The sequence below is a fragment of the Echeneis naucrates genome, chromosome 23 (genome assembly GCF_900963305.1).
Source record: "Echeneis naucrates chromosome 23, fEcheNa1.1, whole genome shotgun sequence".
In the NCBI taxonomy this organism is placed as follows: Eukaryota; Metazoa; Chordata; class Actinopteri; order Carangiformes; family Echeneidae; genus Echeneis; species Echeneis naucrates.
In genome coordinates this window covers 299099-326959 of record NC_042533.1, presented here as the reverse complement: position 1 = coordinate 326959, position 27861 = coordinate 299099, and the positions used below count along the sequence as shown (strand labels likewise).

Sequence of the window (27861 nt, the reverse complement as noted above, 5' to 3'; positions counted from 1 at the left end):
ATGTTTATCACACAGATAAGTCCAGTTTGGATCAGTCCGGATCATCTCAGACCTTCAGACTCCAACATGATGAACAAAGAACCATTCAGAGAAATAAAGTCTTCAGTTTAGCTGAACAGGATAAATCAGAATGACCTGTGACCTCAGTGTCTCTGCTCTGAACACCTCCAGTCCTCCACCCAGATCCCGTCTTCTGTTGGTCTTCCACCAGGTGGCAGCAGTCCTGTGTGTTGTTTATCAGGCTCTAAGAGCCGTAGAAGAAGAAGATGGCGGCGATAGGGAGCCTCGGTGATTTCCACCACAGAAGAAGATGAAGAAGTCCGTATCCACGTGAGCAGACCAACATGGCGCCTCCCGGAGGGAAAATCAACAGACCGAAAACTGTAAGGAGAACTTTAAACATTTTCTGAGCTGTCGACACGGAGACAGACACCGGAAACAGGTGGCCGGCTGCCCGTTGTCTGACTGACGGTTAGCAGCTAACGGCTAACGGCTAAGGTTCGGTTGTCAACATGACGAAGAAGAAGCAGCTCAAAACACTAAATTAGATAAATGTAAATTAAATGTTTAATGTGATCAGAGCGACACCTGCTGCTCAGAGAGAACACACATCCCGTCAGTGTCAATAAACTATAGAATATATTGATATCTGTTGGGTTTGTTTCTATCGCTGTTTTTGTCCCTAAGCGGCACCCTTCGCTTGCCGTGTAGCCGTCAACGTCTTGACGCCACATACGTCAAAATACGTCACGATACGTCATGGAGGTGATCAGTGTTCCTGCTTTAATTTGTTTCATCGTTTCATCTGATACTTACTTAAAAAAAGAAGCAATTCTTCGTTTGGATTTATGAGAAATAAAAAGCAAATGTTAATATCAATACAGAGTTTATGATTCACCAGTTCATCTCACAAATCAATTCAGGATTCAGTTTTTATTTTCTCTCTTCTTATCTTTAGAAATAAAGCTACCAATGTAAAATGAACTGCATGCTGTTTTTAACAATAAAAGATTAAATGTTAAGACATCTTTCTGGAAATCTGTTTGGAGCAGTTGTGTGTTTTCTTGGTGTTTGTATTTTTGACTGGAGAGAAACCGGATCAGTGGATCAGTCTGCTGGACTCATGGATTCCTGGTCTGGTCCTGGTCTTTGTCTTCTGTTTTCACTGATCCTCTTGGTCTTTTCCTGCAGGAGCTGGGGAAAAAGCTTTTCAAGCGGCGGAGAGTCCTGAGTCGGGAGAAGAGGAAGAGGCATCAGATCGTTGGCGCTGTGGTGGATGAAGGTCTCATCACCATCCATCACCTGAAGAAGAGGAAGTGAGTGAAACACCAGCAGTTCAATTACCAGTCCGTGTGATCAGAAAAACCATCAGGTCGGACAGGTGTCTGAGTCTCTGTGTTTGTTCGATGTTCAGGTCAAGTCCCAGAGCGAACATCACTCTGTCGGGGAAGAAGAGACGGAAGCTGCTGAAACAGCTGCAGCACCTGCAGCAGGAGAAGGCAGCTATGGAAGGTGAGCCGGGACAGGATGTCATGTAAAACATTTCCTGGGAGTTGAATCAGAACATTCTGATTTTATTGGACATGTTTCATAATTGTTCCTGAACCTTCTCTGCAGTTGAGGCTGCACCAGCGAAGAAACAGGACCCATCATCAGCTCCAACCAAGAAGAAGAAGAAGAAGAACGCAGTGGCGTTGGCGGCAGCTGCAGGGGCGGTGGCGGTCAGACTCCAGGACGATGTAGAAATGGAGGATGCTGAATGAGGAGAAGACAGTTTTCTCCCTGAATGTCACTGAATGTGAGATTTTCTCTGAACAAGCCCGTGAAGATGTATGAAACTGTGCTCCTGTTTCAGTCGGAAGATGTTCATTTTATAAACAATTAGGGGAACCTAGTCTGAGAATTAAAGGAATATACAGAAGCCTGTTTGAGCCAAAAGAAAAGACATTGTAAACAAGTTTCTTTCCTGCTGCTCTGCTGCTTTACTTCTGTGTTTATCCATCAATTCTCATTCTCCATCTTTGATTATAACGTCTAGAATCACGTCTCTACATCGGACGCTCCTATTGGCTCCGATGGGTGATGTCACAGAGGCCTAGCTGTCATCTGGTTCTGTAACCAAAGTTCTATATATAATTCGCGGAGCCCCGATGGTCATCAGAGAGACTGAAGGTTTAAGGTTGTTTTGGGAGGAAAATCTTTTTTAATAAATTAGAAAAATGTCTCTTGTCATTCATATTTTTGTGGATGTTTGACTCTATTTAATTTTTCTTTCCTGGTTGAAAAGAGCCTCAATGAACAGAGGAAATATTAAAGGAATGGTTTAAACTGAGCTGCTGCTGAAAAGCTTTGTCTTTAAATGTCGCTCATGTTCAGCATCTTTAATTATTGATGACTCTGCCGGTTTTTACAAAACACAAATCAGATGGATGTGAGTCCTGAATCCAGAATCCGGTTTGTGATCAGGTGGCTTCAGTTCTGTAGATTCAGCTCATTAAAGTGATAATTACCCCCCCGGAGGACAAAGACTAAAATGGGTCAGACTCTGGAGGGGAGCTGGTCTTCCGCACCAGCCATCATGTAATGTGGTTCATCATCCGGATCCTCAGGAAGCAGGACCCGCTGACTGGATCATCCGCTCCCAGACCGACCCGGAGCCTTCCGCCGTCCCGCTTTTCGGTCCCGGAGGAAGCCCCGGCGGTGGGATCGTCATTCTCCGGGATGGAAGCCGCTCCTGCCGGTGCTCCGCCGGTCTGATCGTCGGCTCTCCATCACCGACTTCTCCGCTGCACGACGGTCGACGGACGGACGATGGACGTGGCGCCGAGTTAATCTGAGTCCTGGTGAAGAGAAGGTAGACCCCGGGTCCGGGTCCGGGACTTCGAGTCCAGTCAGTCCAGTCAGACCAGTTAAACCAGTTCGGTCACCGTGGCGGCTGGACGAACCGGCGAACACACACACAAAGGCGGACTGAGCGACATGTTCGGGGCGAAGCTGTTCGTCTGACCGTTTGACACGACGATCAATGTCGGTTCAGGCCTGTAGCTGACACACACACACACACACACACACACACTAGTGATCGGAGCATTCACAATGAACAACAACCGTTTTCCAGCTTCGCCTTCGTTGAAGAAGTTCTCTTAAAGTTCGCGTTAGCCACAAAGAGCTAACATGCTAACGAAGCTAAAAGAGGGCGGCGACGTTTGTTCGCCAGAAAGTCCGTGTCGCTGCTCAGAGCGAACGTCTTCGCTTCTTCTCTCTGGTTCGCAGGTGGCAGAGTTCGCTTAGCTTGTAGGCGACATCGACGTGGACAGGAGGAAGTTTGGAATAAAATTTAAAATGCATAAAAAACTAATATCAAACTGAAATAAATACAAACATCTTAAATATTAATGCTAAAATAAATCCTCTTTAACAGAGGATTTATTCCTCTTTAGAACAAAAAGGGTCAGATGTCGAATCTATTATTTTATTTAAAACATTTAGTTGATTCTGTTCCTGTCTGTGTTTTTGTCAGATGAAGATTGACTTTAAAGCACTTTATGTCATGTATTATTATTATTATTATTATTGAAACATATGTCCCACCCTGCCCAACAGGACACTCTGTGGTTGGACGTTGACTCTGGCCGTGAAACAGATAAGGTGCTCCTGCTTGGTGGACTGTGGACCCAAAGACTGCTGAACATCTGATGGAGGACGGATCACACAGCAGTCGACTCTGTGAGTTTCTGTTCCAAGCATAGAACTTTTAGCTTTAGCTTTGACTGGATGTGTTTTTATCCGTCAGGTTTGTCAGGAGAAAATCAGCTCTGACCTCGTTCACCTTCAGTGAAGATCTAAAAAGGGTAGCAGCTCCTTTGGGACCAGTTTCCATTTTTAGATTTCCATTTTTACTCCACAGATTAGTTTCTAATTCTGCTGCTTTTGTTCTGTTTAGGTTCAGATCAGATTCTGAGCTGTCAAAATAAAAGTCTCTGTGACGTTTGTATGTTAATTTTTAATTTATCTTTAGACTCACGGCTCCAATGGCAATGACTTCATCGGCTGATCAGTCTGATTCTGAGCAGTTGTTGATTGTGGTGTGTGTTGTTGTATTGCAGTTCATTTGTGTGGATCTCTTCTCTCCGACTTTGGACACTGAGGCATTTCTGAACAGGAAGCTGTGGATCTGTTTCAACCATGTTCCTTCACCAACTTGTGTCTGTCACTGCTGCCGTCACCATGATGCTGGCATCAGTGCCCATGTCAGCCATGGAGCCGGAGACTTGTTTCTCCAGACAGCACCAGAGTGCCAGAGTCAACCTCAGACTGGCCTTAAACAGGCCGGGGACACTGATGGTGGGGCGGACTGCCCGGTCTGAGCGGGACTGTGTCCTCGCCTGCTGCTCAGAGGAAGTCAAACTAGGTAAGAGACATTAGCACGCCATTTTTATGCTGGAGATGTCATCAGTCCCACATCCAGTTTATACCGTCAGTTCATGGTGAAACAGACTCCAGGTGTTGGGGCTTCATACTTGGGGACATGTCATGCTGTCCATCTTTAAAGAACTTGATGGTACAGAGACGGAGGCTAAATGTGATGGACTGAGATCAGATAAAGACCACAGACAGCACAGAATCATCACCAGAACCAGAACCAGAACCAATCTGGGCTTTAGACCTGATCCCAATGTTTGTTGCCTTTTCTGTAAAAAGATGAACATGGATATCTGAAGAAAAGAGGCAGGTTATTTCTGTCTTTACTTGTCTTGCTTTAAAACCTCCTGAGTTCTTTAAACTTGACAGGTTCAAAGTGTTTTTGGTGTGAAGGCCCTCTAATTCAAACATCAGTGACAGTGAATTAGAAAACCAGAGGCAGCCTTCAGCTGAGCGTCGCCTTGTCACACATGAACGCCATCGTCCCTGCAGCGTCTGAAGTTTTCGGAGACTTTGAAGCTGAACTTCAGCTATTTTTAAAACTCAGCTCAAAATCTGCTCCAGCAGGAAGATGAGACTAAATCAGCACAGGAGATTCTGCTGGAGATGGGTTCCATCAGCTCCCAGGACAGAGGTCAGCTGTGTGACGGTGCAGCGCCTCGAGGTTAATTATTCATGATTTTATTAACTCTGATCCTCGTTCTCTGACCTTCAGTCAGAAACTGTGTCAAACAGCAGAGAGGCTGGATTTCTGACTGACTGTTCATACTTCAACATTTATCAGATCTTCAACTCGGTCAGAGGCTTCAAGGTTTTCCAGGTTAAAGTCTGATGAAGTTAGTAGAGTTCGAAGGTTTTGATCAGGTGCTGGATGAGACCAGATCCTGGATCAGGTCCACCAGTTGCCTCCATGTTATTCATGGTTGTTGTGACTTAGGTCTGGATCAACATTCAGCAGCAAAAGTCCTAAAGACAGATATTCTAACTTCCATCAGCGTCAGCCATTTGTTTTTGTGTCGTTTGAAGGAGCCAAATGCAACATGGCCGTCTTCACCACCAACGGACACAGCAGTGAGGACAACTGCTACCTGTTCCACTGTCCGACGGAGCAGGACTGTCCTCTGATGAAGGCTCAGGATGGGATCAACAGCTACGACATCTACAAAGGTAAACACACAGCTGTGGACAAAGGTCAAAGGTTAAAGGTCCATCAGTCTAAATGTAGATGCTAAAGGTCACACCCCCAAGCCCCACTTACCCAGACCTCCATCCTACCTTCAAGATTTTGGTTCTCTGTCTTTGGACCACTCAGAAAATAGTCAGCCAATCAGAGGAGAGAATCACGTCTTCTCCTCTGATTGGCTGACTGAGCTTTTATTCCTGGAGCTCCTGAGGGGAGATGGAAAACTACACCACGGATGATTCTGGTTCCCAAAAGCACAAATATCTCTCCTCTGGAGATCAATCCTTCAAAATAAAGGCTGGTAGAATTTAAAACTCTTTGTTAGTTTATCAGGTTGTTCAGTTTGTCTGCTGTCTGTTCAGGTTTGATTCATCCGACCACAGTGAGGCCTTTCACCACAACCACAAAAGAAACCACCACCTTCACCACACCGGTACCAACTACACCCACAACCACACAAAGTACTACAACAACAACAACAACACCAACGACAACCACACAGGCTCCAGCCACCACCACAGCACCTCCACCCATCATCATCATCGCCACAATGCCAGCGGTAACGCCATCACCCACCACCACAACAGCAGCTCAGACCACAACCAAGAAGCTAAACAAAACCAGCAAGAAGCAAAATAAAACCACCAAGAAAGGCAAACCTCATCCTGTCCCGCCCACCTCGCCGTCGACGCCACGCTCCACCACATCACTTCCTGTTGTCACAACAGGCAAAGCAGCTGAATGCAGAACTACTGACAAACCAGAGCCAACAACTGAACCCACCACAACCACTACTCCTACAACCATCACCAGGATGACCATCCCCATGACGACCACCACCTCCACCCCTACAACTGTTCCTATCCCCAAAGCCCCCCCTCCTCCTCCCACCACCACCCCAACAACAACAACCAACACCCCAAAAACAACAACCACCACCACCACCACCACCCCAACAACAACAACCAACACCCCAAAAACAAAAACAACAACCACCACCACCACCACCACCCCAACAACAACAACCAACACCCCAAAAACAACAACAACCACCACCACCACCACCACCCCAACAACAACAACCAACACCCCAAAAACAACAACAACCACCACCACCACCACCACCCCAACAACAACAACCAACACCCCAAAAACAACAACAACCACCACCACCACCACCACCCCAACAACAATGAAAACAACAACCACCACCACCACCACAGAGCCCCCAACCACCAGGACAACGCCGGCAACCACTCTAGTCATTGTCCCTAAAGATGCCCTCCAACCAGATCATGCCCTGAATTCAGAACACACCCTCCAATTAGACCACGCCCCTCAGCTGGACCCCATCTTCCAGTCAGACCACACGCTCCAGAACTCAAGTGCGGGCCGTGGGAAGGCGGTGGCAGCCCAGGGATCCATGAAGACCGGCGTGGTGGCCTTTATGGTGCTGGGGCTTGCCGTGCTCACACTGGCCCTGGCTGTTGGCGGTCGGAAGGCGATGGAGTCCTTTGACAGACGCCATTACACAAGACTGGAGCTGAATGACCTGCACTATGAGGTGTGAGGAGGGACGGAAGCTCAGAGGGACAATTAGCAAGATAGGACGTGTCCCTGCTCAGGTCACCATGTTAAAGAGGCACAGAGAACGCTGCGCTCTGATTGGTCAGAGAGTTTGCTTTGTTTTCAGATACCCACATAGCTGCTTCATATAATTTACATTTTAATAGTTAGAGTTATTCCCCTCACATAGGAACAGAGTAATGAGTTAAGTCACAATAATTCATTTTCTTCAGATAAAAAGAACCATTTAACCCTTTCAGAGCTTTTATTCCTCCTGATGGATTCCTTTCAAACTATCTGTACATCGGACGCTCCTATTGGCTCCGCTGGGTGATGTCACAGTCTGAGTTTATTGTGTTGACAGAATGAAGACAATCAGATATTTAGAGCATTGGAGGCTTTGGGGCTGATTTTTCATCATTACTGCTCAGATAAAACCAGATGATTCTGAATATTTGGAGACTTTTAAAAAAATGAAAACTTCATAAAGGAAAAAACCAAAAGAGACTGAGTGGGATTCTAAAAGGGTTAAAAGCTTTTTAATAGCTCATTCTCTTTTTATCTGACAAATGAAAATACATCAATACTCTGATGTCATCACAGTGACATCATCGCTGGTATCTGTTTATGAATTGATCGTTCTGACTTTGCTCTGGATTCTACAGAGGCCCAAAGGTCCTGAGAGGCTTTTCTTTTTAAATCATCTGTGGATTTTACGTCATAGAATATAACATTTTCTTAGAATCCAGATTTTGACTCTAACAAACATCGTCTGAGTTCTTTCTTCATCCCTGCGGACTCAAACACTGACTCTTGTCTCCTGACTCTTTGCTTTTGGTCTCAGACTTTATTTGCTGCCTTTGACTGAAACAACCTGCAGGTGGTCTGTCTCTTGTTCTCTGAACTGTGGAGAACCTTCAGCTGGTGAAGGAACGCAGAGAACCAACAGCAATATTTTTTCCCAGAAACTCAGGAAGCCTGTGAGGACGTCCTGGACCGTGAGGTCGGCCCTTCGTGTATAAAACACAGTCTGCATGTCTTTTTACTTCAAAAAACTTCCCCCATAAGAGCCTGTGATTGCTTCTTAAATCACCAGCTCAGTGTACATGTCGGACTCACACTCACTGTGTTGATTTTTGTATTTTCTTGTTTCACTTGTTGATGCAGTCCTGGAGAATCAATGCACTACTGTAGCTGCAGTTTTGGAGGAATGTGATCTGCTTCTTTTTGAATATTAGATTTTATTTCATTTTATTTTTTTTCCATAGGTAAGAGTACACTGGCTGCGCACTATTTTCCTATAATAAGTACCTTTGTATTGGGTGCCTGTTTTTGTTGGGGGGGGGGGGGGTGACCACCAGGTGGCGGCAGCAGTCTGCTGAAGCAGCACCTTCACTCGTTTTCACTTTGGTTTCTCTCCAACTTGGTTCTTTGGGTGAAAATAGTTCAGTCTCGTTTTGTGAAGTGATGCTTTTGCATAAGTTTCGACTTTGGTGTTTTGTTCTTGTACGGATTAAAAAAAATTGATTTTGGAGCACAAGTTTTTGATTCCCTTTTGTGATGAAAAGACATTTATGAATCACTGGTTTGGTTGGTGAAGACGGTAAACTGCTAAAAGGCTAATTTACTATCAGACAGGTCAGTCAATGAGCTGATCACAAATAAGATTATAAAAACACAATAGAGATCATAGAGAATTAAAGAGTTTTCAGTCAGTCAGTGAACAGTTTTCATGGCTTCGGAGGAATAAACCTTTCTCTTCATTTCTGATCCAGTTTGTGTTTTTGAGAACCTAAAAGGCCCAAATAATTTTCCTCATATTTTAATTTTATTATTTTTCCGTCATTACGAAAACATTCACTGAGCTAATAAATCAAAGGGGTAGAGAAATAAGAACATTTTCCCCATTCACGTCAACACAATCTGACTCCTGTTAATATTTCTTTATTTTTATTGTTGTATACATATTAAAAAAATAATAAATATTACACTTTACTTCTCAGCTTTTCCCTGATTTTTTAAATCTAAATTCTGAATTACTGTTGATCTTGAATAATCATGACTTCTGATCAGTCGAATATATTAAGTTATGTTAAATAACATTTTGTACAGTTTTTGGATGTGCATTCTTTTAAACTCTTTAAAATGAAAATATTGACGCAGAAACAGCAGCTGGACTTTGTTACAGTGTTGTGAGTCCGTTGTGTAGACGCGTAGCTGAGGCCAAACCGTGTTGTGGTGCTGTGTGTGTCTGTGTGTGTTGTTGTAAACTGACTGTGATAAACTAGTCCCGCAGGAATGTGAGTGTTGAAGCTGAACTTCGGCTCCAGCAGCAACACAACACAACAAAACACAACACAACAGCCAGAGCCGGTCCGGGGGGAGCTCCGGCCGTGTGTCGTCCGTGTTGCGGGTCCGAGTGGTTTTGTGTTGTCGTTGTGTGTTTGTGTGCAGAACAACAATGGGAGCGGGGGGGAGGGGGAGCGGAGGGCGGAAGGAGACGTCGGTTCCTGCGGGACAATGTGAGAGTCGGACCGCCGAGCCGCCGCAGTTCGCTCCAGCCGCCGCGATGGAAGCGGGGACCGCCTGACCCGAACCGGACCCCCACACCGTGATTTTAAACCCGCCTTTAGAGCCCCAAGAAGCGGCCGCAGCGATGGGAAGAGGCCGCTGAGGAGGAGCGGCGGCTGGGCCGAGAAACGGGGAAAGATGGGTGTCGTGCTGCGGAGCCTGTTGTTGTGTAGTTTTTGTTTTCTCATCCGAGGTGAGTTTGTGTCTGATCGGCCTTTTTCGGGCTTTCCGCCGCCCCGGGGCTCCCGGAGGGGGGCCGTGCCGGGAAGTGTGGGGAAAAGCGGCTTTTATCGGCCGATCTTCGGAGCTGTGTCCGGGCCGGGGCCCGCTCTCTCCGGGCTTCGGTCCTCCGAGCGGAGCTAGCGTTAGCCGCCGGAGCTCCGGGGACCGAAGCCACAAACGGCCGCCAACTTCGCCGGAAAAACGGCCCGCTGCCCCCTCCCCTCGGGCCTCCCCAGTGCCCCACGGCCTCCCGGGCACCCCTGGGCCCCCGTGTGCTCCGGGCGTGCTGCCTGTTTTCACCGAGTCCCGGCGGCCGTCGGCGGCCGTCGGCGGCCTAACTTCGCTCCGGGAACTCCGTCCGAGCCGTTAGCATCGTTAGCTCCGCCGCTCTGGACCACTCCGGGACCGGATCCCCGCTCCGTCCGGGCCCGGACTCGATGTGGGGGATTGTGTTCGCCTGCAGGCGGCGGACACACAACAAAACAACACAACACAACAGCAGGATGTGTTTCACATACAGTCACAATAAAGGACCGACCTCAGTTAAAGGTCTTAAAATGACAGATGGTCAGCTGATGAAACAGATTCAGTTCACCTGAAGGGTGAAATAAACGAACCCAGCGAGGTGTTGTTGTTTCTGTCTTGCTCATGTTGCCACATTTATGTATCAATGACCTCGGTGATCGATTTGTAATACGTCTGTTGATTGACTGATCGTTGTCTTAAGATGTCTGACTGGGTCTGTGGGGTCCTGAGTGGGGCCCGGGGCCCGGGGCCCAGCTGCTGATGTTAAAATCTGTTTCTCCCGCCGCCTGCAGGTGTGCCACTGCTGCTGTACGCCAACCGGCGGGACCTCCGGCTTGTGGACGCAGCCCACGAAAAGGCCAATGCCACGGTGGTGGTGGGAGGGCTGGAGGACGCCGCCGCCGTGGACTACGTCTACTCCCAGGGCCTCATCTACTGGAGCGATGTGAGCGAGGAGGCCATCAAACGGACAATCTTCAACCAGTCTGGGGCCAGCATGGTCCAGACGGTGGTGCCGGGTCTGACCTCCCCGGACGGACTGGCCTGTGATTGGTTAGGAAGGAAACTTTACTGGACGGACTCGGAAACCAATCGGATCGAGGTGGCAGAACTGGATGGGACCCTGAGGAAGGTTCTGTTCTGGCAGGAGCTGGACCAGCCGAGAGCCATTGCTCTGGATCCAGAACGAGGGTGAGTCTAAAAGTTCAAATGTGTCCATGTACGGCAGGGGGTGGGGGTCAGAGGTGGTTCTCCCCCGCTGTCAACTACAAATGTTCGGACGTAGCGTGAACCTGGAGCAGATTTATTGACTATGGCTGATTAATCAGTTTATCCCGGTCAGCTCAGTGACATGGAATCGAACATTTGATTTTCAGGAAGTAGAAACAAAAGCAGTTCAGATCAATTGATCAGTTTACTTGCCTTCAATCTAATCGCAGTTGATTGATCAGAGATACTGCAGGTGGCTGATTGGTTGATCGCTGTCACAGTGGACGAGACGTCCTCTGTTCGTGTTTGTGTCGCATGGTGATGTCACATGTCCTTGTGCGATCTTTCTGTGGTAACAACACGACACTGTGTTGAATCTTTGCTCGATCAGCTTTTTTGTCTCCTGATCAGAGCTGCTGTTCTGTGAGCTGATGGGGCGGTCGGTCTCTCTTTAGTAGCAGGAGTTAGCTGGACTGATCGGTAGTTAATCAGCAGACAGTGGACCGGACAGGATGTCAAGAGGAAGTGATGTTTATATCAGATGGTCAGCTGCAGCCTCAGTTCAGAGGACGGAGGGAAACCACTAGCTGTGACCCTTAACGTGCTGAGGAATGTCATGTAGAGCATCAGAGTCACACTTTGTGATGTAATCATGTCATTCAGTTATTCATTTTCATGTGAGCCAGAGACGTGTGGCAGCGAGCACGGCATCTCCGGCATCCGTTTGCTTTGTCCTTTTTAAATAAAGTTGGTTCAATCCAGGTTTTTGGACTTAAAACGGCTCCAACTGTGTCTCGGGCCTGACAGCTCAGGCTGTCTCTGCTGTCGACCTGAACCTACAGGTAACCCCCCTGTCTGGACTGGACTGGACCAGCCTCGCTCCAGTTGCCCCAGACAGTGGACCGGACAGGATGTCAAGAGGAAGTGAAGTTTATTTCAGACTCTGTTCCACCTGCTGAAGGTCACAGCCAACACACACTCATCTGTGTTTCCAGTATGAGGCTCCAGAGATGCTGGATTAGGATGTAAATCCACGAGGACTCAGATAAAAGAGCTCTGTAATGTATTCATTAGTTTTATTTAAATTCAGGCTCTCTCTCTCCTCCCCTCTCCTTCTTTCTTGTCTCTTTTGGTTTCTATTCATGGGAAGTCTTCGCTCCTCGCCGTTTGAGTTGGCTCTATATCAGAGATAAAAGTCACTGGAGCTGGTCGTCGATACTTTGCTGTGAACTGTCCTTGTTTTTCTCCTGTGACTGAAACAAACACCAGGTCCTGAGAGTGAAGAGACTCTAAGCAGAATGATATGCTCTCTGGTCCAGAACCAGTCTACTGTAATGAACTGCCTGCAGACCTTCAGGCCAGTGACTCAGTTACCCATCAGCCCCCTGGCTGCATGATACAGATCAAGTGAACCAATCAGAAGAGAACACAAGTAACCCTTTAAAGCCCACAGAGTGTAGACACTTCCAGACATCAGCTGGTGTTAAGAGCTTGGTTTGAGTCCTGATAGTGTCTGGATCAGTCCTGTATATTTCTGAAGTTGGTCTGAGTTTATTGTGTTGACAGAATAAAGACAGACGTGGACATTTGCATCATCAGCTCATCGACCTGCACTGCTTCATGACCTCTGACATCTGAGTGTGTCCATATCATCTTTACATAACCATGCTCCGTCACTGATGCATAAAATATGGAGCATATGTTGTGTTGTCGTTTGATCACAAAGGCTGATTTGTTGTTTGTCTAGTAGTTACAGATGATGGTCCAGCAGTGTGTTGTGCATTGACCACTGGATCTCGATGACATGGTCTGGACTGATTGCTTGTGTGAAGCTGCACCTGTGCAGGTGTTAGTGATAGAATGTATTGCTGACAGGATTGGGATTCATCCTGGTCTCAGAAGTGAGGACATGATGTTCACATGTTCAAACACAAAATAAGACCTCTCATAAACCTTAGTGGCAGGAGTTCTGGTGTTTCCAATTTACTGCAGTTTATTTCAGTTTACTGCACTTCTTTGAGGAGCTTGGTTCTTCTCAGTCGGCCTCTGCAGCAGGTTTCTGTTTTGTTAGTGGTTTGGTTTTGTTGTTGTTGGTCTTCACTGACTTTGGTTTGCAATGTTGAAACAATCAGTTGCCATGGCGATGGCAGTTAAAGCCTGTTATAAAGAGTGAAATGAGACTGTTGGTTCTCAGCACACGTCCTCAGCGTGTATCAGGTTCAGTCTGTCGTCGAGCTGCAGAGGAAAACTGGTTCTCCAAAGCCACGATGGAACGCCGAGCTGGACTGGCTTCAACTGGAATGATTAATGCATCAGGTACCAAACACAATGCAGCTCTTGTGGAGACGGGATGTGATGTGAGCAGCACCTTTTTTTTTCCCCCACGAGACCACATTGTTCAGGCTGCAGGAAAATCACCTGAATGTTGGAGACATTCAGTGAAAACCAAACTTTTTGGGGGCAAAAGGTAGTAAAAATTCTCAACTACAACTCCCAGGGTTCATTTCAGCAGATAAAATGAGCTCACCTTTAGACTCCTAATCATGCAGAGGCGCATTGCTGCAGAGGCTGATGGGTGTTGTAGTCCTCCAAGCTGAGAGAAAAAACTGTTTTTCATTTTAATAATCAGGAGTCTAATTTCTTGTCTGACTCTGAACTGAGTTTCAGATAAAGACTGAACTCAAACCTCAGATGTTGAGCACAGATGGCAAAAAATGATTTTAATGGGTGAGAAGTTGTTCTTTTGGTAAATCAGATTGTTTTCGTGAACAGACTCAGGACTCATGTTTGATTGTTAATGAAGTGACTGATCACCTTCATTTAAGATGAATGAATCAGAGCAGCACTTAGATTAACGTGTGTGTGTGTGTGTGTGCGCGTGCATGCGCTCTAACGTTGTTACACAGCAGAGAGGAGGCAGCAGCCTTGTCATTGTCTGACATTTTGCAGGGTTTGGGCTGTCATTCTGGACAGACTCAGCTGCTGGTGCTGCCGAGACCTCTGTCCATGTTGATCAGCGGATGTATCCTGTTGGTCTCCAGCTGTTTAGACTTAAATATTTAGTTCTAAATGTCTATTCCTGGTACTTCCCGTTCTTCCTCAGGTGCATGTACTGGACCGACTGGGGTGAGGTTGCAAAGATCGAGCGGGCGGGGATGGATGGAACCAACCGATCCATTATCATCGACAAAGATATCCACTGGCCCAACGGGCTGACACTGGACTACAGCCAGGAGAAACTCTACTGGGCCGACGCCAAACACAATTTCATCCACCGTTCCAACCTGGACGGGTCCTCCAGGTACACCCGCCGTCAGGGCAGGGCTTCATTTTTTACCAAGGCTGCCTTCAAGAAATGTTGGTCAGACATTCACCGTTGACATGTGTTGTGTTTTCAGGGAGGTGGTGGTGAAAGGAGAGCTGCCTCACCCCTTCGCCCTCACCCTGTATGAGGACACATTGTTCTGGACCGACTGGAACACTCACTCCATCCACTCCTGCAGGAAACAGACTGGAGCAGAGCAGCGCGTCGTCCACTCCGACATTTTCTCCCCCATGGACATCCATGTCTTCAGCCCCAAGAGACAACCCAACTGTGAGTCCGGGCCGGTCGATTTCAGATCAAATGAAAACCTGATGTCTTTAAGGGAAATTATTTGATAATTACTTGATAATTACTTATAACAGAATTTTCTGAATGGCAGCTGGTTTGAACTGAACTGAATAGTTTCAATCTATTTCTACAGATTTTTTTGTGATGGTTTGTGCGGTTGTGTGCTCCACAGTAAACAGTCCGTGTTCTGTGAGGAACGGAGGATGTTCCCACCTCTGCCTCCTCTCTCCAATGAAGCCCAACTATCAGTGTGCTTGTCCAACCGGAGTCCAGCTGCTGGAGGATGGGAAGACCTGCCGAGACGGTGAGGACGCCCCCTCCATCACTACTAATATCACATTGTCGCTGATGTCGTTGTTGTTGTTTGATTCTTTAAAATGTGCCGTTTTAAAACGTGAAGCTGAGTGACATCAGAGCTCTAACATTTGTCCCGAGCTGCGCTGATGGCCGATGTCCAAGTTGTTGAAGGAGAAACACAAAGCTGAGTTGTGTAACGAGTTCAGCACCTTGAACTCATTAGTGTATAAACAGCAGATTCAAACTGGGGCTAAACTCCATTAACCCTTTTCTCTGATTTTAAAAAAGACTGACTGCTCGCCGCCACCACCATTGTCCAGCCTAAGGTGATGTGGGGTTGACCTGCAATTGCCATGGTAACCCTGGTCTGTCATGAAGCTGGTTGGTTGAAGCAGCCTTGCCCCCCACCCCGTCGCATTTATTTACATTTTTTGGTTCAGTAACCCTCGCCTGCGGAGCGGCGGAGGACTGAAGGCGGGGGAAGCTTTTGTGAAAGATAGGATCACATGTGCCCCCCCTGAGACAATGCCCCCTTTCACTGCCGGGGTTTAACTGTTTCAGCAGAGGCTTTTCTCTGCTGCTCAGACTGAAGGATCGGCCTGCTGGCCACAGTCTGACCTGAAGGGTCGAAGTTTATTGTCTGCCTGAAGCCACACCCCCTCATCCCCCCAACATACCAAACACTGATCCTTAAAATGGAGCTGGTTTGGTGCTCGTTTGATTCAGACTCAGAACAGATGATTTGATAAGACTCAACCAAAAGTCTACTGACCTAGGAAGTCCTGTAATCCTTCAGAGTAAAAGATCAAACACAGTGATAAAATGTGTGTTTTGTAATAATTTGGTGAACTGCCTGCTCCTCCTCAGGTGCAACTCATATGTTGCTGCTGGCTCGCCGAACAGACCTGCGGCGAATCTCTCTGGACACGCCGGACTTCACCGATATTATCCTGCAGGTGGACGACATCCGCCACGCCATCGCCATCGACTACGACCCAGTAGAGGGCTACATCTACTGGACGGACGACGAGGTGAAGGCCATCCGCCGTTCCCAGCTGGACGGCAGTGACACACAGTTCGTGGTCACGTCTCAAGTGAACCATCCCGACGGCATCGCAGTTGACTGGATCGCCCGCAACTTGTACTGGACCGACACGGGGACAGACCGCATCGAGGTGACCCGGCTCAATGGGACTATGCGCAAGATCCTGATCTCTGAAGACCTGGACGAGCCCAGAGCCATCGTACTGGACCCTGTGGCTGGGTGAGTCCGACCTCTAACGCAGCAGAAGAAGAGACACTGCCTCTGAAACTGCAGCTGACTCACTTCCCTCTTCTGTTCAGGTACATGTACTGGACCGACTGGGGGGAGGTGCCAAAGATTGAGCGAGCAGACCTGGATGGGATGGAGCGGGTGGTGATGGTCAACACCTCCCTGGGCTGGCCAAACGGCCTCGCACTCGACTACGCCGAGCGCAAAATCTACTGGGGGGACGCCAAGACAGACAAGATCGAGGTGGGTGTGTGTGTGTCCCTCAGTGGGGGGGTTTCACAGTTTCATGGTTGCTCCTGGAAGGCCTCAGACGTGATGAGTGGCCGGAGGAGCTCAGAAGAAGCTGCATGTTTCACAGAAATCTGAGCAACTTTCATTTGAAGGTGTTTGTGTAGAAAAGCAGAATAAATACATTCTGAATTAAAATTTACACAAAGTGACAGAACAGCACTAAACAAACTGTTACACACAAACACCGTGTGTGTGTGTGTGTGTGAGACTGCTGGGTTTACTTTCCACAGCTCAGAGTCCTGAATGCAGCCATCACAGTTCAGGACCGGTCTGTCGACAGTCCAGCTGGGTCCAGATATGAGTCCTCTGCTGTCCTGCTGTTTTTAAGGCTTTTGCTTTCTGGGTTTCCTCCTCAGGGGTGTCACGACCCCCTCCCCCACCTCCCTGACCCTCAGAGGTGTCCAGCCCCCTCTCCAATCCTCCTTAAAAATGGTGGTGGTCTGGGTCTCGCTCAGTAGTGAGAGGGCTGAGGGGCCCCTGCTGCCCCCCGCCCCACCCGGGGTTTCTCAAAGGACCCGGTTTTTGCGGTGAGATCCCACATCTGGTTCCAATTGTGGCGTGCACTCCAGCTGCGGTCGGCTCTGTTTAGAATAGACCCAGAATCTGAAACCGTCGCCGCACTGCGGTCACAACTCCCAAACCAGCAGAGACCTTCTGGCTGAGGCCGGAGAACTGAGGATGGAAACTTCATCTTATATTTATCGTGTGTGTGTGTGTGTTGTTTTTGAAAGATGGCAGCAGGCCATCCAGGGGCTGTTCTGGGAGTAGCGAATGGCGTCGCTCCACGCCGTGTTGATGAGAGCAAGGAGTCAACCTCAGGCCTCTGTGTTTTTCAGATTCCTGACATTTCTCCTCAACTTCAGGAAAACTGTCCAGAGTTAATAAAGTTTTTCTTCAGTTTCTGCAGAGTCAAATAAAGACAGATTCTCTGACTCCACGCTGGTCGTCAGTTCAATCAAAATACTGCTTTGAATGGTAAAAAGTCACATCTTTCTTCAGAGGAAGAGCCTGCTGCTCGCTGATGAATCAATATAGATTTGATGGTTTATGCAACAGCCCACAAATCTAATTGATGATAGTTATTTTAGCAGCGCCCTGTAAACACACTGAGCAACTCTGCTTCTGATCCTGAAGACGGTTTAGTGCTGGACCTGATCTTAGAGGATCACATTTCCTCAGTGAAGGAACGCAGGACTGAAGGGGCATGGTGAGTCAGATTGGACTTTAATCTGGTCCTGGTCTCACTGAATCTCAGGTTTTTGTGATCCTAGTCTGGGTCCCGGCGGTCTCAGTTCTGTGTAGATGTGAGCTGTTGGAGGAAATCTGGCCTCCATATGTTGCCGCTGTTTGTTTGCTCCGGCTGTTGCTTCTAATTAGCAGTGCTGCGATGTGCTGCCAGCTTGCCGGAGCTGCTCTGAGCATGCTCAGTATCCACAGTGGCTGTCATCAGTGCGACGCAGAGCATGATGGGAAGAGGTGAGGATGAAACGCGAGCAGTGTTGCGCAGCTGACAGTGAGGAGTGGGCCTACTGTCGTTAAACAATCATCTCCTTATCTGAGGATCCTGTTCTTAATTCATTCTTAACTTCTTGTTTGCATATCAACAAGCCCGCCACCTCAGTTTATTTTGTGTGTCGTTGTCCTGCAGACATGTTCAGTGTGTCCTCTGTCCACCTGTCTGTCTCCCAGGTGATGAACATGGACGGGACAGGTCGACGGGTGCTGGTGGAGGACAAACTTCCTCACATCTTTGGCTTCACTCTGCTGGGGGACTACATCTACTGGACGGACTGGCAGCGCCGCAGCATCGAGCGTGTCCACAAACGGACCGCGGAGAGGGAGTTCATAATCGACCAGCTGCCGGACCTCATGGGACTCAAGGCCACATATGTACACCAGTCCATCGGTGAGTCCAGGACCTGGAGTGGTTTGATGAAGGTCTGCTTCAGGAGTCTGTTCTTCCTGTGAGCTGTGTTGATGCAGCATCAATATGTCATCACTTCAGCCTCCCCATTCCCCAGAGATAATGATCATGACGCCCGCAGAGGGAATGTCTGTCATTCCTCGTCTACTCTGGACTCCTCTGGTCCCAGTTTTTCTTTTTTCTCTCTTCATGTTTGTGGGGGGAAAAAATCTGAAACTAAAACTGAAATTCCAAAACACATTTGTGGCCAATCTGAGCTTCAGTGAAATGAATCACACTGTCCAATCCCATTCAGGTATTAGTGCATTAATTGTTTGATGTTTTGTGGATCTCCATTTTCAGGTACGAACCCATGTGCAGAGAATAATGGTGGCTGCAGTCACCTCTGCCTCTACAAGCCTCAGGGTGTGCAGTGCGGCTGTCCCATCGGCCTGGAGCTCATTGCCGACATGAGGACCTGCATCGTCCCCGAGGCCTTCCTGCTCTTTTCTCGCCACACTGACATCCGCCGCATTTCCCTGGAGACCAACAACAACAACGTGGCCATTCCGCTGACGGGCGTCAAGGAGGCTTCGGCTCTCGACTTCGATGTCACTGACAACAGGATCTACTGGACCGACATCACTCTGAAGGTGAGTCTGAACCATGAAGAACTATTAACTGAAAACGACTTTGATCAGTTATTAAATCAGCTTCATCAGATGTTTCTGTTTTGGGTCTTTTTGAACTGAAGACCATCGTGACATTTAACCTCTGACCCCACAGACCATCAGCCGGGCCTTCATGAATGGCAGTGCTCTGGAGCACGTGGTGGAGTTTGGTCTGGACTACCCAGAGGGGATGGCGGTAGACTGGTTGGGGAAGAACCTGTACTGGGCCGACACCGGCACCAACCGCATCGAGGTGGCCAAACTGGACGGGCAACACCGGCAGGTCCTGGTCTGGAAGGACTTGGACAGTCCCCGAGCCCTGGCTCTGGATCCTGCTGAGGGGTAAGAAACTGACCTTCCACGTAACCGTGTAAGCATGTGACTCCATTGGCGCTCACCTGTCACCTCTCCTCAGGTACATGTACTGGACCGAGTGGGGCGGGAAGCCGAAGATCGACCGGGCAGCAATGGACGGGACAGGACGCATCACTCTGGTGGCCGACGTGGGCCGAGCCAACGGGCTCACCATTGATTACGCAGAGCGGCGTCTGTACTGGACGGACCTGGACACGACGCTGATCGAGTCCTCCAACATGCTGGGTAATAATCAAAAATCAATCAATGGTCATTTAAAGCTCCAACCACAGGTTCTCCTGCTGCTGTCGGGCCATGCTCAGATTGACTCAATGAGGAGCAGAACCAGCTGAGAGCGGCCATCTTGCAACCTCAGACTGGGACATGGGAGGGACCAAAACAAACGGTGTCTTGGGGTCCAGGTCCCTGTGGATCCAGATTCTGGCTCACGAAAATCATCCAATGAAACTAAAAACTTTCCTTCTCAGTGTTTTTCTGAAGCATTTCATGGAACTCTTCTTCTCTGGTTATATAAGCGGCCTGGGCCATGTGGTCTGGACCTGTCGAACATGAGCTGGTGCTGATCTCTGATCCATGTTCTCCATTAGCTGCTCACTCTGGTCCTGTTTTTATGGAGGAAACTTCAAAGTGCGGCTGAAACAAAAGCTACTCTGCTCGGCACTTCTGTCCTGAAGTGTTCTCTCAGCACGTGGGTGGACGTAGACCAGGACCAAAATAATTCCTCACACAAATCCTCAACTCCGTCCTGCTATTGGACCTCGGGCTCAGCACACGCTCACACTGCTCTTACAACACTACCAATTTTGTGTGCAGGAAAATAGCCTCAGTCTTGGCGTGGGACGTGGACGACAGAAAATAGCCTCAGAGTCCAGATGTGAGCTGCACCAAAGTCCTTTATTATTTTCTCAGCTTTTTCTCGATGGCAGCGTAAAGTCCGACACCTGGATTTGATTTGTTTTAGTCCAGTTTAATCTCGCTCTGTCTGCATTTTGAGTTCTTCAGACTGAGGCGAGCGGTTCCATCAAATGATCAAACCTGAGAAAATCCTTCACATTAAAGGCCTTTCTTCTGGTTTCCTTCTGCAGGTCAAGAGCGCGAGGTCATAGCTGACGATCTTCCTCACCCGTTTGGCCTCACCCAGTATCAGGACTACATCTACTGGACTGACTGGAGCCAGCGCAGTATCGAGCGAGCCAATAAGACCAGCGGTCAGAACCGCACCGTCATCCAGGGCCACCTGGACTATGTCATGGACATTCTGGTGTTCCACTCGTCCAGACAGGGTGGCTGGAACGCCTGTGCCTCCACCAACGGTCACTGCTCCCATCTCTGCCTCGCCGTGCCCATCAGCAGCTTTGTCTGCGGCTGCCCCGCCCACTTTTCCCTCAACTACGACAATAAGACCTGCAGTGGTGAGACATGTGATGACATCACTGGCCTATAAGCCATCTCGTTGTCCCAAATACAGCGCCGTGTTTCTGGGCTTTAACCTGTTTCCTCTTCGTCCTTCAGCTCCCACTTCCTTCCTGCTGTTCAGCCAGAAAACCGCCATCAATCGGATGGTGATTGATGAGCAGCAGAGCCCTGACATCATCCTGCCCATCCACAACCTGAGGAACGTCCGCGCCATCGACTACGACCCACTGGACAAGCAGCTGTACTGGATCGATTCCAAGCAGAACGTGATCCGCCGAGCTCAGGAGGACGGTAACCAGGTTAGCCATCTGAACTGTCAGCTAGAAATTCTGAGCTCTGCCTCCCGACCAGCTCTGACCTCTGACCTCTGCTCTCAGAGCATGACGGTGGTGTCCAGCTCTGTGGGCGGACCCAGCCAGGGGCTGCAGCTGTACGACCTGAGCATCGACATCTACAGCCGCTTCATCTACTGGACCAGCGAGGTCACCAACGTCATCAACGTCACCCGCACGGACGGCAGCAGGGTCGGCGTGGTGCTGAGGGGCGAGCACGACAAACCACGCGCCATCGTGGTCAACCCGGAGAGGGGGTCAGTGTCTCAACACACACAGACTTCCTGCCTGAGATTCATCAACAAACTCTGACCTCTGACCTCTTGCAGGTATATGTACTTCACCAACTTGCTGGAGCGCTCGCCGAAGATCGAGCGGGCGGCGCTGGACGGCACGGAGCGCGAGGTTCTGTTCTTCAGCGGTCTGGGGAAACCTGTCGCTCTGGCCATCGACAATGAGGTGGAGAAACTGTTCTGGGTGGACTCGGACCTGCGACGCATCGAGAGCAGCGACCTCTCCGGTGAGTTCCCCGTTGGCCTGGCAATCAGCATTTAATAATCAATAGGATGTTCAGGTTCAGAGGAGGACACGTCAAAGGCTTCGTTGATTGATGGCTGACATCAGTGTGTCACTGTCCTCCTCCCCCCTCCTCCCTCCCTCCTGCCTTCCTGCCTCCTTCCTCCCTCCCTCCTTGTTTCCTGAAGTTTTTTGCCCTACAACCTTGTTTTTGTTATTTTTTTTCCTCGTGCTTTAAAAAAAAAAAAAATCAGGAGCCAATCGGATTGTGATAGCGGACTCGAACATCCTGCAGCCAGTCGGACTGACGGTCTTCGGGAACCATCTCTACTGGATCGACAAGCAGCAGCAGATGATCGAACGCATCGACAAGACCACCAGGGAGGGACGCACCAAGATCCAGGCCCGCATCGCCTATCTGAGCGACATCCATGCCGTCCACGAGCTGGACATGAGGGACTACAGTGAGTCCACCTGGTCCATGTCGGACGGACAGGGAGTCAGACCTGGCTTAGGATCTGGTCTGGACTGACTCAGCTGATGTGCAAATCTTGTTTTCCAGGTAAACACCCGTGCACCTGGGACAACGGAGGCTGCTCCCACATCTGCATCGTGAAGGGAGACGGGACGACGCGCTGCTCCTGTCCGGTCCACCTGGTGCTGCTGCAGGACGAGCTGTCCTGTGGAGGTGAGACCGGGTCCTTCAAGTCCTCCGGGTTCTCCTGGTCCCAGCCTCACTGTGTGTGTGTCTGTCCTCAGAGCCCCCCACCTGCTCTCCAGAGCAGTTCTCCTGTACATCCGGCGAGGTGGACTGCATCCCTCAGAACTGGCGCTGCGACGGCTACGCCGAGTGTGACGACAAGAGCGACGAGGAGGACTGTCCCATCTGCTCCGAGTCTGAGTTCCAGTGTGACAGCCGGCAGTGTGTCGACCTAAACCTTCGCTGCAACGGCGAGTTCAACTGTCAGGACCGATCAGACGAGAGCAAGTGTGAAGGTGTGACAGGTAACACACACACACACTGTCCACAATCTGTCCTGACATCTTGCAGATTGTGTTATCTAATAGTTATTGTGTATCTTACGGACTCTGTGTGTGTCTGTGTGTCAGTGCGCTGTCCTCTGGATCAGTTCTCCTGCTCTAACGGTCAGTGCATCGGGAAACACAAGAAGTGCGACAACAACATGGACTGTAGCGACAACTCTGACGAGCTTGGCTGCTGTGAGTCTGCACACGCTCACAGTGACGTCAGCAGGCGCTGACATCCGTTCTGCGGTCGGCCATGTTTCAACCTTTTTCTTCGTTGGTTTCAGATCCGACTGAGGAACCTCCTTCACCCCCCAACAATACCATCAGCTCCATTGTGGGCGTGGTTATGGCTCTGTTTGTGGTTGGCGCTGTGTACTTTGTGTGTCAGCGCGTCCTCTGTCCGCAGATGAAGGATGATGGTGAGACTGTCACCAACGACTTTGTGGTTCACGGGCAGTCGTCAGTGCCGCTGGGATATGTCCCGCATCCGAGCTCGCTGTCCAGCTCGCTGCCCGGTCAGATGCACAACACAAATGCACCATTGTGTCTCCTCTCTACACAAACTTGGTTCTTACAAGTGTGTCCTCTTCTCAGGTATGTCCAGAGGGAAGTCTGTGATTGGCTCGCTCAGCATCATGGGCGGGAGCAGCGGACCGCCGTACGACCGAGCCCACGTCACTGGAGCGTCATCCAGCAGCTCGTCCAGTACCAAGGGGACCTACTTTCCTCCGGTGAGAGACAGTAACTGAACACCGCAAAGAATCATGGGATGAATCATGGGGTTTTGGACCTTTTGTGGTCCAGGATCAGCTGATGATGACCTCATCACTGCAGCTGTGTGCTCTGTTCTTTTTTGATTGGCTGATGTTTTATTTTTACTTCCCGTCAGATCCTGAACCCGCCTCCGTCTCCGGCGACCGTCCGGTCTCAGTACACCATGGAGTTCGGTTACTCCTCCAACAGCCCCTCCACCCACAGGTCCTACAGGTAACCCTGAACAGCTCCTGGTTGTGGTTTTTGTTGTTGTGGTTCAGCCTCACTGAATCGTCATGTTTGTGTCTTCAGCTACCGGCCGTACACATACCGCCACTTTGCCCCTCCCACCACCCCCTGCAGCACCGACGTGTGTGACAGTGACTACACGCCAGGACGCCGGGCGCCACTCAAGTCCAGTGCCGCCGCTGCCAAGGGCTACACCAGCGACCTCAACTATGACTCGGAGCCTTTCCCGCCTCCGCCGACGCCCCGCAGCCAGTACCTGTCGGCGGAGGAGAACTGTGAGAGCTGCCCGCCGTCGCCTTACACCGAGCGCAGCTACTCCCACCACCTCTACCCGCCGCCGCCCTCGCCCTGCACGGACTCTTCGTGAGCCAACCCCAAACACCCCACCCCCTCCACACAGCTCCGCCCCCTCACTGTAAATAGCAATTGTGCATATATGAGGTTAAAAATGGGAACGAGAGACTGATGCAAAGAGACAAGGACAAAAAGGAGAAAAGAGAAACGGAGCTGCAGAACATTTGTACATTGAAAAAGAGAAAAAGCATATTTATATATTTTCTATACAGTGTTTACTGATGATGGAGGTTTGTATTAAGAAATTTGTACATTTTTTAAGAAAAGGTTTTATTAAAATCATCACAACTATAAGTTGCCTTAAACCAGGAGAATGAGGCTGAAGGACGAAAAGCACACGGAGACGTTTTAACTTATCTGATGCCAAATATGAAAAACATCCACAGCCACCGAAGAAGAGCCCCACCCCCACCCATCCCCCCTGCTCCTTCCCGCCAGCGTGCCCGCCGCCAGCCCGGCAGCCATCTTGTCAATAGCTATCCCATGAACTGGATCAGGAGTGGTTCTGGTTCTGGTTCTCCAGAGATCGGCTGTGCGTCACAAGGCTGAGAGGAGAGCAGCTGCGTGCTGAAGCAATAACACTAAAGGCACATATTTATCAGCCAATCAGGAGCCACTAGGAGGCCGGAAGAGGACACTGAGTTGGATCAGGTCGGCGCCACGTGACTCTCGACGGGAGGAAACCCAACCGCCCCTTCCGCCCCCCCATCTGACTTCCACTCTTTAATGGAAGCAGTGTTTGCCGCCACAACTTGATCTCGTGCCTGATCAGTGACATCACTTTTTTATTTTTGTTGTTTTCACTTTGAGGACAGACACAAACACAGTGCCCACTAAAAGCTCGATAGTATTTTTGTACCACATATTGTGTAGATAACGTATTTATAAGCTATATAGAAAATCATTGTAAATCTATCCGTTGAATTCTTGCAGTACTTTTCATTCCGTCTTTTTTTATATTGCCTCATTCTATTTTTCTACAGAACTCGCAGGTTCAGACGTCAGCGACAATCTTAGTCAGATGAAAGAACAATCCAGGTCTTTAGCGTCTGCTCAGCTTTGAAGGACTTTTGTGCCAAAATAATCTTTTTTTTTTAAAAGTGAAGCCGTGAAGTCGGGACCAGAGCTGGACCTCAAGGCGGCAGCTCATCTGTTGCCTTGACACTTTTTCTCTTTTCTTTTTCTCTTTGTGGATATGTTCTCGTCTCGTTCTCCTCGTGACGACCAAAAATCTGATTTTCAAGATGACGCCGTGTTTCCCTCCCTGTCGGATGGCTGGCATCAATCAGAAGACAATCAGCACGACTCTGAAACTGCCTGCAGACTGAACATCTGATGTTTGACACAGAAACACAAACCTGCTTTTTGTCAATCAGAGAATTTGGATCGTTTAGGAAAACAGATTTTCACAGTAAACATGTTCCGACACAAACAGGCAGCGACTTCAACTTTAATGCCCAAAAAAATCCCATTTTCATTTAAATGTCCAACAGATCTTTCAGTCTTTACTTTGAAATGTGTTTGAGATGATTCATCAAAGTGGATTTTATTCTGAAATGCGAGTTAACAGAATGTTGTTTTGGGGCAGAAGATAAAAACAGATCTTTGTGTCAGAGCCACAAGTTGTCAACGTTTAAAATGTTTAAAAATCAGCCGATCACCGAAGTTATCAAAAATCTGAACAGAAACTCAAACACACTCTTGACTCCCTGTTTCCTCCAAACATCCTCAACCAGCAGAGCACTTCCTGTGGTACAATCACTCACTTGCCTCCAGGTGTGTTTCCAGGCCAACAAGCACGCACACACACACAGATACACAATTTTAGGGAGAGGTTCTCATTGGCTACCTGCACTTTACAGGACTTTTATTTTTGAGTTGATTTCCGGTACAAATCGTGGTGGTTGTCGAGCAGCAGTGAATTTGTGTAATGGTGGATGTTTGGATTATGCGTTCAGATGACACTCGCTGTGTTTTTGCTCCTTCACTTTAAAAGCATCAAGACTCAGATGAACTGAATGTCCCTGAAGCGATCATTTTGTTCTCCTGTGAATGAACTGATTTTCTCTGGATCCAAAATGTTGTTGATGGAAACTTATTGTTTTTAGGGAATTTGAGTCATTTGAGTTTTATGATTTTAATATTTGAAGTGAAAAATTAAAAACATGATCTAATGCAGGAATCTGGAGGTTAGTAATGAATTAACTGGCATGTGGGCCTGGACATCGTGTAAGTTTGTTATTAATCCTGAATAAAAAAAAAAAAACAACTTTTCAATGATGATTTTTAAATTATTACAAAGTGAACAGGCGTGGATGGTGGTCAAATTGTTGTTTTGAAGTCATTTCAGTTTAATTTTCATATTTGAAGGGAACATTAAAAACCCAATCTGACCCAAAAGTCCAAGATCAAGACTTAAGCCAGAGGCCTGATATCCAATACAACGAGAACTTGATGCAGATAAAACAGAAATGGGATAAAATGAGCTTTGTAACATTGTTTGGAGACATTGTCGCCAGATTAGATTTTTTTTTTTTTTTTTTAAATAGCAGCATGGAGGTTTGATGTCCAGTCCGGCTGATCGGGAGCTTATGTCCCTCCAGATTCCACATTCAGTCAGAAAGCAGGAGGTGAATCTGAGGCCTCTTAACTTTGTGCAGGTCGAGAAGAATGTAGTTCAGAAAGGTCGAAGAAAGTAGAATTGGAAACAGATTGAAAACAGCAGAGTCGGTTTTTTAAAGCACTTTTGTCTCCAGGTTTTTTGGAGGTTCAAACAAGAAAACAGAAGTTTGTAATTTTTTTTTTTAAATGTTCTTCATCCGTTTTGATCTCATGGTGCTTTTGCGAGGATGTTTGTGGAGATGACCAACATTTGGTTCATCATGTTCATTTAGTTTCCACTAACTTTACGTTATTATACGATGATGCTTTACCTGTAACCAGAGCACCAGATGGACCTGTACAGCCCATCCATAAGCTGTTGTAACTGATGAAATGCTATTTTTTTTTTCTTTTTGTTAAATATAAAGTGAGTGAGCTTTTATCTCTGTCTGCTCCTTTGATTTAGATCCAGACAGGTCAGAATATGATTGAAATATTACAAGTTTATATTTATTAATATTTAAATGGTCGACTCAGAATGCATGTTACATCAAGTTCGGCTGATAAAGATTGCACAAAGTTATACAAACGGGAAAAAAAAGTGACATCGCAGAAAGAAAACATAAGTCCGTTCAGATATTTTAAGTTATGAAGTTGAACTGAGTGAAGGATTCTCTGCAGGTCTGTAAATGGGCCTCTACTCACAGATGACATCATGTCCACCAGCTGAACTTCTTCCCATAATGCATCCTGCTGCCAAGCAGGAAAACCTGATCCATCAGACCAGACCTGCGTCCACACACAACCTTTGAAACTGCATTCTATTTAATGACCATCAGGGGGCGACTCCACTGGCTCTGAAAGGAAGTCCAATTCTGTTGAAGTCTATAGGAAGATGTCCCTGTGTCTTGCCTTATCTATTAACTCAGTAAACAGAAGCCAGCTGATCAGTGATTTATTCTTATTTCCATTTTATTTTATGTCCAATACA

General features: G+C 48.2%; 3 protein-coding genes across 5 annotated transcripts; all 3 read left to right on the top strand.

Annotated features, from left to right (window-relative positions):
• The first annotated feature begins 267 nt into the window (after positions 1–267).
• Positions 268–2332, top strand: c4h11orf98 (chromosome 4 C11orf98 homolog). 2 transcript variants are annotated; one of them, XM_029495335.1, is made up of 4 exons: positions 268–383; positions 1192–1316; positions 1415–1512; positions 1618–2332. In XM_029495335.1, the coding sequence occupies exons 1-4, from the start codon at positions 345–347 to the stop codon at positions 1761–1763; spliced, it is 408 nt and encodes a 135-aa protein (XP_029351195.1). In that variant the 5' UTR covers positions 268–344; the 3' UTR covers positions 1764–2332. The 2 variants fall into 2 exon arrangements, with proteins under 2 accessions (XP_029351195.1, XP_029351196.1); XM_029495336.1 differs by lacking the exon at positions 268–383 and adding an exon at positions 426–765.
• Positions 2333–2935: 603 nt separating this feature from the next.
• Positions 2936–9761, top strand: mansc1 (MANSC domain containing 1). The gene is made up of 7 exons (XM_029495676.1): positions 2936–3027; positions 3604–3726; positions 4107–4411; positions 5449–5589; positions 5968–6461; positions 6948–7171; positions 9626–9761. Exons 3-7 carry the CDS (start codon positions 4186–4188, stop codon positions 9759–9761), a joined length of 1221 nt encoding a protein of 406 aa, XP_029351536.1. The 5' UTR covers positions 2936–3027; positions 3604–3726; positions 4107–4185.
• Positions 9655–26598, top strand: lrp6 (low density lipoprotein receptor-related protein 6). Of its 2 annotated transcripts, none has more exons than XM_029495062.1 (23): positions 9655–9935; positions 10783–11179; positions 14301–14498; positions 14596–14792; positions 14983–15114; positions 15975–16371; positions 16452–16623; positions 18361–18577; positions 18938–19227; positions 19361–19587; positions 19661–19845; positions 20706–21032; positions 21133–21335; positions 21414–21625; positions 21698–21888; positions 22139–22348; positions 22447–22572; positions 22644–22880; positions 22995–23105; positions 23198–23428; positions 23508–23644; positions 23803–23900; positions 23979–26598. In XM_029495062.1, exons 1-23 carry the CDS (start codon positions 9881–9883, stop codon positions 24280–24282), a joined length of 4854 nt encoding a protein of 1617 aa, XP_029350922.1. In that variant the 5' UTR covers positions 9655–9880; the 3' UTR covers positions 24283–26598. The 2 variants fall into 2 exon arrangements, with proteins under 2 accessions (XP_029350922.1, XP_029350921.1); XM_029495061.1 differs by having other exon boundaries at positions 22644–22889.
• Positions 26599–27861: the final 1263 nt, after the last annotated feature.